The sequence below is a fragment of the Cibotium barometz genome, chromosome 50 (assembly GCF_041138505.1).
Source record: "Cibotium barometz isolate CiBa-2024 chromosome 50, ASM4113850v1, whole genome shotgun sequence".
In the NCBI taxonomy this organism is placed as follows: domain Eukaryota; kingdom Viridiplantae; phylum Streptophyta; class Polypodiopsida; order Cyatheales; family Cibotiaceae; genus Cibotium; species Cibotium barometz.
This window is the reverse complement of record NC_141095.1, coordinates 26,967,560-26,978,114: the sequence shown is the minus strand read 5'-3', so window position 1 is coordinate 26,978,114 and position 10,555 is coordinate 26,967,560. Positions and strand designations below refer to the sequence as shown.

General features: G+C 39.6%; 1 protein-coding gene across 3 annotated transcripts; it reads right to left on the bottom strand.

The window, feature by feature from the left end:
- Positions 1-325: 325 nt before the first annotated feature.
- LOC147609988 (uncharacterized) lies at positions 326-6,077 on the bottom strand. 3 transcript variants are annotated; one of them, XM_086786973.1, is made up of 3 exons: positions 1,808-6,077; positions 1,575-1,588; positions 326-1,534 (listed from the first exon to the last, which is right to left on the bottom strand). In XM_086786973.1, the coding sequence occupies exons 1-3, from the start codon at positions 4,452-4,454 to the stop codon at positions 1,166-1,168; spliced, it is 3,030 nt and encodes a 1,009-aa protein (XP_086643099.1). In that variant the 5' UTR covers positions 4,455-6,077; the 3' UTR covers positions 326-1,165. The 3 variants fall into 3 exon arrangements, with proteins under 3 accessions (XP_086643099.1, XP_086643098.1, XP_086643100.1); XM_086786974.1 differs by having other exon boundaries at positions 1,437-1,534; positions 1,575-1,599; XM_086786972.1 differs by lacking the exon at positions 1,575-1,588 and having other exon boundaries at positions 328-1,548.
- Positions 6,078-10,555: the final 4,478 nt, after the last annotated feature.

Sequence of the window (10,555 nt, the reverse complement as noted above, 5' to 3'; positions counted from 1 at the left end):
AGTTCGAATTTTCCCTAATGCCCAATCTTGATGCAAGAGTAGTGGTGCAAAATTAATGAAATCATTCCATGAAGCAATCAATCATGAGTAATGTGGTGATAATTAATTCCATTAAGCATTAATCATGCCTAAACCCCTTCAAGAAAAACCCTAAAAATAGCGCAGCCCCGTTTATCTCCTTTTGAGCAAGAAGGGGTGCCAAACACAAGTGTAGAGAGCATATTATACCACATAACATGATATCAAAACCATAGAACACAGTCTGTATGGATTGTGGTAACTTGGGTTTATAAGAAAGCACCATACGCTGACAATGCAAATAGTTGTGGAGGGAAACAAACAACAACGGTGACGATTTTTGACCATTGAAGCATCAAACGTTTTCCAATAGACTCCCCAATGCCATCCCTCAATAGTACTCAATCTTGTTCCCAATTCTCTGTAGCTTTAAAAACATGAAGAGGGAAGAAGGAGAAAAAGATGTGTAGGTCCACACAACACAAACCTTGTCCACTACACACTCACTTTGGCCAAAACTTGTCTGCCTATCAAAAATTGGTCTAAATGGCCCAAATTTGAGAACAAATCATGTCCTAATGCCATGGCCAACCAACACTCAAGATCACCATTGCCCTGATTTTTGTCATCAACTTGAATGATTTTTCCATGTTTGCACCAAATTCTTCAAGAAAATCTTGGAAAAATCAAGAAAATCAAGAAACTCAAGAATTCTAAAATTTTTCTTGAAATGAAGGTGAAGATAGATTAAAACTAAGTTCTAATACCAATGAAAGAAATTAACAACTAGATTATCTTAGAATTAGCATGGAGTAATCTTGGATTAGCTTAGTTTAGGAAAATTAGCCTAGGTTTAGAGTAAAGAAAGAGTAATCTCTTATATTCAAGTGATTAGTCACAATTATGGCTTATTTTGGTATATATACATGACCACCCTTATTTTTGTTAGAGAAGGTAACTTATTGTGGTTAGGAGGTTTGAGAGAAAAGATTGGGCATGACTTCCAAGTTCTCAACAAGGTAGGTGGTGAATTTCAACTTATTGTGGCTAGGAGGTTTGAGAGTGAAGATTGGGCACGACTTCCAAGTTCTCTGCTTCCATAGTGGCCCCTTGTTTGATGAGGTTACATATTGGCTTAAATTTTATATCACATGTTGATAGACAGGCCAATGTGCTTGTTTTGCTGCCAATAAGGGTCCTCGTGGTGGCCACCACCCCTAGGCCGCCGGAGGAGCTCCACCACCTCTTGCATAGATGGGCGCCTTTGGGGGACCGCGCTAGTGCAAATGAGGGCAAGCTTGAGCACCGTCACCATGCTCTCCCTATCACCATCCGCCACGTCAATCCTGCCATCGAAGACTTTCCGCATGCCCTCCTTGGACTGCACTAGCCGCCCCACCCACCGCACCAGATCCAGTCCTTCTTCAAACTCCCTGCATGTGGGGCTCCTCCCCGTCACCAGCTCTAACAACACCACCCCATAGCTGTACACATCGCTCTTCTCATCCACCTTCAGTGTGTATCCATATTCTGCAAAAATTGAAGCCCTTCATCAGAACTCGATTGCTCACTGTTAGGTCACTAATCACACACGCAAACCTTGATTACAGATTAAAAAAGTGGACATTTTGCACTAACTCCTAATTAGTCCCCGGCACTAATCACTGGTCGGTAAAGAAAGCCACTAATGACTAGCCCTTGATTAGAGAGTTGCGAGCAAGGCAAAGCTGTTTGCTTTAATGCGTTCAATTATGTTATGAGGATTGATGAGTTAAAAAGTTTACTTTACCTGGGGCAATGTAGCCAACGGATCCAACCACGCCAGTCATGGTGCCGGCTCTGCCTTTGAACGTCTTTGCCACACCAAAATCTGCAATCTTAGCTTGGAAATCGGAGTCTAGGAGGATGTTGTTGGATTTGATGTCTCTGTGAAGGATGAAGGGCACACAGTCATGGTGCAGGTAGCAGAGCCCCTCTGCTGCTCCTAAAGCAATGCGAAAACGTGTGTCCCAACTGAGAAGGCGATTGCTAAATGATTTGTGAAGAACGTCACCTAGGCTACCATTTGGCATGTACTCATAAATAAGCAGCTTGACCTCCTCACTCACACAACAACATAGCAATTTGACTATATTCTGATGCTTGATTTTGCCCAGTATGTCCATCTCTGCTTTGAATGAAGAGCTCTGATCATCTCTTAGAAGACCCTGCAACATCCTCTTGCTGGGAGCACATAGGAGCTTCTTCACAGCCACTGTAGCCCCTCCCGGGAAACTCACTTTGTATACCTTTCCACTTCCCCCACACCCTACCACATTCTTCTCATCTAGCCTCTCGAACACCTCTTCTTCATTGAAATCTAGCCTTTGGAAAGACACAACTTTCCAATCAATTACCCTCCTTGTCTTGCCCATTCTCCTCCTTGTGTACATCACCCTTGCAATTGCTCCACACAAAGCTACAGCACATGCCCCAAATAGCAATGCAAGAGGAACTATCTTTCGCAATTCGGCAATGTCTTTCCCCTTCATAGAAGCACCAGCTTCCTCACCACAATCTTGAGAGAAGCATAGTAATGGGTTGTCCTCAAAACTGCTAGAATTAAATGCACTTCTCAATGACTCTGGAACTGTTCCGGATAGACTGTTGTAGGAGACATTGAAGAGCACGTAAGTGGACTTTGCAATGGCAGTGGGTATGCTTCCACTCAAGTGATTAATAGAGAGATCCAAGTAATTAAGGTCTTGTATTAGGCTTAATTGAGAGGGTATTGAGCCAGAGAGCTGGTTTTGAGATAGATCAAGGGAGATAAGGGACTGGCAGCTGCCAATTGATGTGGGGATTTCACCAGAAATTGAATTAGAGGAGAGGTCTAGAGTCTCTAATTTAGTGAGAGAGCTAATTTGGGAGGGTAGAGGTCCGGAGAGCTTGTTGTGGGAGGCAGTTAGCGTGGTTAAGTTCCAGAATTGGCTGATTTGGGTTGGAAGGGGGCCTTCGAATTGGTTGGAATCCATGTAGAGGACCTGCAGGCTGTTGGTGGAGGAGTTGGGCAGTTTAATGTAACCTGAGAGATTATTGTTTTGCAGCATGAGGACTTGCAAGCTTGGTAGCGTCCATAGCCCGCTTGGCACGCGGCCGGAGAGCTGATTGCCGTCAACCACGAAGCGGAGCACAGTCTGGCAGCTGCCGTATGCTGTCGGGATTTCTCCCGTCAGCCGGTTGGTCGTCAGCGAGAGGTATTCCAGCTTGTTGCTGTAGCACAGGTGAGGAGGAATGGAGCCGGTGAAAGCGTTGTTGGTAACATCAAACTGGAAAAGGCTCGAGTGTAGGCCCCATTGGGAAGAGAGGTTGCCGGAGAAGCGGTTGCTGTACAGTGAGACGGTGACGAGGTTGGGGAGGATGGCGAGCCCGTCGGGCAAGGTGCCGCTGAGATGGTTGTCGTACAGCTGTAGATTGTTGAGGGAGGAGAGGTTGGCGAAGCTCTCCGGCAGCCTGCCGGACAAAGAGTTGGAGTGGAGTAGGATATCAACGAGGGAAGGGAGGTTAGATAAAGGGGGTATAGAGCCAGAGAGATTATTTTGGTAGAGATAGAAGTCGGTGAGGTTGGTGAGGTTGGTGAAAGAGAGAGGGATGCTGCCGGAGAGGTTGTTGACGGCGAGGTCGAGAACGGAGAGGTGGGAGAGGCTGGCGAGGGTGGCCGGGATCGAACCTACGAGGTTGCAACTCTCAAGGACAAGGTATTGAAGGCTAGTCAGGTTACCAAGCTGAGATGGCAGAGAGGAGGGCTGAAAGAGGTTATAAGCAAGGTCTAGAGTTTGCAAATTGGAGAGATTGCCAAGCTGCGAGGGTATGGTGCCGGAGATACTGTTTCCCCGCAGTCGGAGTAGGGTTAAGTAGGGCAGGTTCCCAAAGTCTGCCGGGATAGGCCCGACGAAAGAGTTGCCTTCTAAGGTGAGATACTGCAGTTTGGAGAGCTTGGAGATGTTGGACGGCAGAGGCCCGTAGAGCAAGTTCTGGCTGAGGTCCAGCGCCGTGAGGTGGGGGCAGTGCTCCAGCAAGAAGTAAGGGAAGCTCTGGTTGAAGAAGTTGAAGCGCAGGTAGAGCAGGGTGAGGTTGGGCAGATCGCACAGAGGTCGGGTCAGTGTGCCGTTGAGATTGAAATTGGTGAAATTGAGGCCTACCACAGTGGAAGAGGTATTTGAGCACATGACGCCCTCCCACGAGCACACCGCCGCCAAATCGCCGGATTTCCACCTCGTCAGCACCCCGCCGTCTCCCTTCAACCCCTCCTTGAACTTGAGAAGCGTCCTGGCCTCCGCCGTGAGGTCATACGCGGCCGTTGCGCCACCCTCGGCGGCGCCCATGCCGCAGCAAACCATCAAAAGAAGAGAGACTACTAGCTGCATAGCGGCCAACATTGCTACGTGCTCCGCCATATACCAGGTCTTACTCCAGTCTCGTGCTACTATAATACTATAATCCGCGCCGTAGCTTTCACCATCATTTTCCGCTTTCTGCTCACCTTTGACCCTTCTGTGTGTCTTTCATGCTTTTTTCTACAGTTCTCTAGAACCTCGCTTTTCAAAAGTGGCCGTTGACCCGTGACTCAGTACGTTGGCTTTAGAAGGGGGGGAACTTTTTTGAGTGAATCCTTCTCACCATGGGTTACATGAATCCTTCTCACTTCCTTTTCATTGTGGGTTATAGAGGAAACTGTAATTTTAAACAAGTATTTTCTTCGTTTTTTCATCCAATTATTGTGAATTGGAGGTGGCATTTTCCCTTCTCCTCTCAAGATTAGGTAGAGTTTTTGGAAGTTGAGCAAGCTCCATGATAAAGCGAGCACGTCTTTTCCCGAACCCAAAGCTTACAAACAGGGACCCTACAAAGCTCCCTTTCGAAGTTCACACAAGGCAAAGGCAAAGATCATCAATCATCTATTGTGAGAGGCTTTCATATCAGCAAATGGTGATAGCCTAAGTGTAAAATCTATTGGATACTTGTGGCCAGATGACCCAAGTTTCGAACCTCACTATGACCCCCTATGCAGTTGTAGGTTTTTCTTCTAGTCTTGTATTCTTCATTGGGTCGAGCACTACAGGATGGACGTTGGATGACATTCACCCAATCGCCTCCCGCCATTTAACATCGAAAGTTGTTCGCTCTATGCCTATCTAAATCGTGCCTTGGTGAACCAAACGGGCCATTTTGCTATTGTGATATTGCTTGTAAACTAAATTCGAAGGAAAATCGTTGTAGAGTCGGTTGGCCTCTAATAAACTTACACAAGCATTAATTATAATTACACAATACAAAACTACATAACTGGCCTTACTCAACTCTTTCTAAATCTAAGTGTACACTGTTTAGTCTAGATATAGTTGTATACACTATTTAGTCTAGATATAGGTGTACACACTATTATTTAGTCTATATAAATGGCCTTATTCAACTCCAAGTTCTAGATCTAGGTGTTGGTCTAAATATAGGTGTACATAGTGCATACTCTTTAGTCTATCTATAGGTGCCCTACATCTATTGGGTTTTACTCAATTATTTCTAGATCTAGGTGTCTACACAATATGTAGTCTAGATATAGGTGCCTACATCTATTGGGACTTTTATAAAGCATTTCTTTTTCATTTGCATCCTTTCTAAAGCATATAAAGGGCCCCACCTCCTATATTGAAATTTGAAACATTGACTTTTCTTACAAAACGTGAATTGTAATCAAGAGCTGTCACTTCAAAAGAAGAGAAAAAGTGAACTGTAATCATTTTCAAGAGCTGCCACATCAAAACAAAAAAAGTATCAAATACATGACATTTAGCTTTTGTGGATTAATTTTCTCCTTCTAAAATGTAATAACAAGTCATAAAATAGTTTAACACCAAATCTACCAATTTGAAAAAAATACAAAAATCATATTACACCCCTCCAAAATATGTAATTAAGAGTTAAATATATGACAATTAAATTTTATGGAATAATTCTAACCTTCTAAAATGTAATAATAAGACATAAATTGTATGACACCAAATCTACCAATATAAAAAATATAAAAATTAATATTAAACCCCTCCGAATTCAACAAGGTTAACCAAAATGATTGAGTATCCCAAGAAGACCACACTCCTCACAATGTCTCATTGAAAGGCATAACCAAAAAGGACATGCTTACTCAATAACAATTAGACTCAAGTTGTTAGTCCAACAAAAGTAAAGTCTAGAAGACCATCTCAATCATTGAAGACCATCTTAATCATTAAAGTCTTCCATTAACTCTAAAAGACTCAAAATGTCCCTAGAAGATAGAAAATGGGAGCTCCTTGAACTCACCATTGGTATTATGAATATGGGTACCCAATTCTCTTTCACATTAATTAATTCAACAAGGGTGGGAGAGAGTATTTTTAACCTTAGGAAAGGAGGGCCAAGTAAAGTCTAGAAGACCATCTCAATCATTGAAGACCATCTTAATCATTAAAGTCTTCCATTAACTCTAAAAGACTCGAAATATCCCTAGAAGATAGAAAATGGGAGCTCTTTGAACTCACCATTGGTATTATGAATATGGGTACCCAATTCTCTTTCACATTAATTAATTCGACAAGGGTGGGAGAGAGTATTTTCAACCTTAGGAAAGGAGGGCCAATTAATTGAAGGTGGGGGAGTCTAGAGATTGATGTTTCGAGAAGAGTCTTTTTCTAGAGGTTTCCAGCAAGCCTTTAAAAGGCCCTTGCATTGCATTTCAATGCTGAGAGAGAGAGAGACGTGAACGTGTGATCAGGCTTGCGAGAGAGAGAGAGACGTGAACGTGAACGTTGAGAGAGAGAAACGTGAATGTGCGATCAGGCCTGCATTAAGGGAAATTTGGGCTCATTTTGGGCCCTCTAAGGGATCTTTTGCCATCTTTGCCTTGAAAATGGGGACTGTGGTAAAGATTTCTTACCTTATGTTAAAACCCCATCATATGACATATCATTAGAAAGATCATGAAAAGTGGATCTTATAATTTCAAACTCCAAAACATTTGGAGTTGCTAAGCTCAAGATATACCATTTTCCTCAAAATCAAGTTTAAAGGTTACCGTAAATGATCCACATCATCACTTTTGACCCTACTTTTGTACATCTTCCATGGGTCATGTCCAAACCCCATCATGTTATATATCAATGGTGGAAAGATCTTGAAGAGTAGATTTTATGTCTGCAACCTCTGAAAAAATTAGAGTTGATTTACAAAAAAATTACCATGGCCCCATTTTTGATGATGTGGCATTCCTTAGAGGGCCCAAAAATGAGCCCAAATTTCCCCTAAATGAATAAGAGATGTGATCGTGTTCGACGGGAGAGAGAGTCCCACGGTTTCATCCGTTTTTTAAATTAATTGATATTAGTAGTACTCATCAACCTTACGCTTATTAATTAATTAGTGCTCGCTTTGTGGGCACTAATTAATTGATATTAGTAGTAGCATGAATACTTGAGGAGAAGACTAAAAATTCAGTTTGCAAACCCACTAGCTATGGTACATTTATTTGATTCGTAATTCAAATTAGTCGAAAAACTCTCATGAATCATACTAAGTTTCAATTAATTCGCACGTATAAATCGACTTAACGCCGTCAATTTGGTAATTCCATCGTCGTATAATAAATTTGTAGGATACCTATTTAAACAACTAGTTTTCTAGTGCCTTTGTGCATTGAGAAGAGAGGTAAGACTTAAGGAGCATAAACAATTTGCTACGAGATTTTTTGCATTTATAAGTAATTTTGTGTTAAATTTGTTATTCATGAGGAAGTAATTTTTCATGAGTAACATATATGAACTAAATGGCAATATGCATCCCCTTTCATACTTCAAAAAAATGTTCGAGTCAAATTTTGATTGAAATAATCATTTATAAATAATTTATCTCTTATTTATGCTACACTTTATTAAATCTATATATTACCTTTTCAATTATTACTTCCATACTTAATTAATTTTTATAATTTACTTAAATAAGAGAAAAATATATTATAATATTTAATAAAGCAAGTTTTTTTGTTTCAGAGAGAAAATTGGATTATATATGATAAAGATGAAAAAAATCAAGAAGATAATGTATAATTTTGTTAAATATATTGTAAATAGTAGATATATTTTCCATGTAGTAACCATGCATCGAGGTGTGGAGTGAAATTAAGTTATCAGATTACAAAAATATACTTCAACTTCTAAGTTGCATTGTAAACCTTGTAATTTATGAGTTTACTTGTGGTGCAACTCGTATTAAAGAACATTCATGTGGCATTGGTATAAATATGGAGAAATGTCCAAATCCACCATATAATTTTGAAAAAATATTTTTAAAGTTTATTAAGGAGCATGAAGGTCGGCCCTTGAAAAACAAGTTATCTATTTCGTCTTCTTACAATGACGATGCACTTTTGGTGAAGAGAGTTTTGGCATGAATCTCTCAGATATTCACAGCCGTAAAAAATTCTTAGAAATTACTTATTTATCCTATCTTTCATCTCCTTTAATCCTAATACATTCAACTAATATCAATTCTTAGGAATTCCTCATTCATCCTATCTTTCATCTCCTTTAATCCTAATCCATTCAACTAACATCATTTTGTACCATATAACTAATTTTTTACTAATGTGATTATCTCTTAAAAAATCATGCATCGTGCCACAAAAAGATAAAAAATTACATGTGTTCTCATCATCTACATAGTCTGCATTACTAGTATGCATCATCTACTTGAACAAAAGGTAAATGTGAATGGTGTGAAAAACCAAACTGGTTTTTCATGTCAAAAATTTTACTTCGGATTGAATTGTTGCAAACTAACCATATATTTTGATGACTAACTAAATCATTCTAACACCTTTTCATCCTTATTTCCTGGGTGAAAGCATGATAAGCTGGACTAAAAACCTATGTCCTGGATAATGGCTTACAACTAGTTGTGAAATACTTTTATGTAGAATTAGAGAATTAAAACATGGTTTTTTAATCTTGTTTCACATTTATTATATCTAAAAGACACTAGATAAACTGCTAAATACATGTTATGATGATATTAAATCCACTAATATTGGTTGTCTTCAAGTGTGGTAGCAACCAATGCAACATGTAGAAAGTGTACCACCTTATCATGCTTTCACCTTACTAACACTTTTTTTGATGTGAATATCTGAGATATTCATGACGTGGTTTTTCATGTCAGCTAATAGAAGCTCTTAAAAATGGTTCTATTAAACTTAATCTCACCTCCTTTTGCATTACAGAACCATTCTAGCCTAAATTTTCTCCAAACTTTGATGACATCTATCTAGCGTGGATATCTCTAGATATAACCATTGGAGCCAAGAATAAGGGAAAAATGAAGGTGTTAAGGGAACATAAACTCACTCACCTACAGCTATACCTCAAGAACATAGCCAGGCGAGTAATAAATAGGGATGTATTGATAATAAAAGACAAGGTTTACTCTTAGGATTAGGTACATTTTTTGGAAGTTGAGCAAGCTCCATGATAAAGCGACTCGTCTTTTCTCGAACCCAAAGCTTACAATAGGGATTATGTAAGCTCCCTCGAAGATCACACAAGGCAAAGGCAAAGATCATTAATCATCTCTTGAGAGGCTTTCATATCAGCAAATCGTGATAGCCAAAGTGTAAAATCTATTGGGTATTTGTGGCTAGATGATCCAAGTTCGAACCCCACAATGACTCACTATGCGTTCGTAGGTTTTGTCTTCTAGTCTCATGTCCTTTGTTGGGTTGAGCACTAGAGGTCGGGCGTTGAATGGCATTCATCCAATCGTCTCTCACCATTTAACATCGAATGTTGTCAGCTCTATGCCTATCTAAATCATGCCTTGGTGAACCAAATGGGCCATTTTGCTATTGTGATATTGTTTGTCAACTAAAGTTAGTCTAAATTCATAGGAAAATCTTACTAGAGTCAGTTGGCCTCTAATAAACTTACACTAGCATTAATTATAATTACACAAAACTACATAACTGGCCTTACTCAACTCTTTCTAAATCTAGGTGTACACTACTTAATCTAGATATACGTGTATACACTCTTTAGTCTATATCTAAGTGTATGCTCTCAACTCTTTCTAGATCTAGGTGTCTAGAGTCACTTTGACCTCTAATGAAATTACACAAACTTAATGTTTGTATCTATTGAACTTACACAAATGTAATGTTTGTGTGATTGTATACAAATGTATACCTACTACTTTTATTAATTTTATAATTCACTATTTTCTTCATTAAAAAATAGTTATAAATTTTTCTTTGTAAATGGGTGTCGTGCCACTATATATTGTAAATCATTATTATAATTACACAATCCAAAACTACATAAATGGCCTTATTCAACTCTTTCTAAATCTAGGTGTTAGTCTAAATATAGGAGTACACACCATTGAGTTTATATAAATGACCTTATTCAACTCTAAGTTGTAGATTTAGGTGTTAGTCTAGATATAGGTGTACATAATGCACACTCTTTAGTTTAGC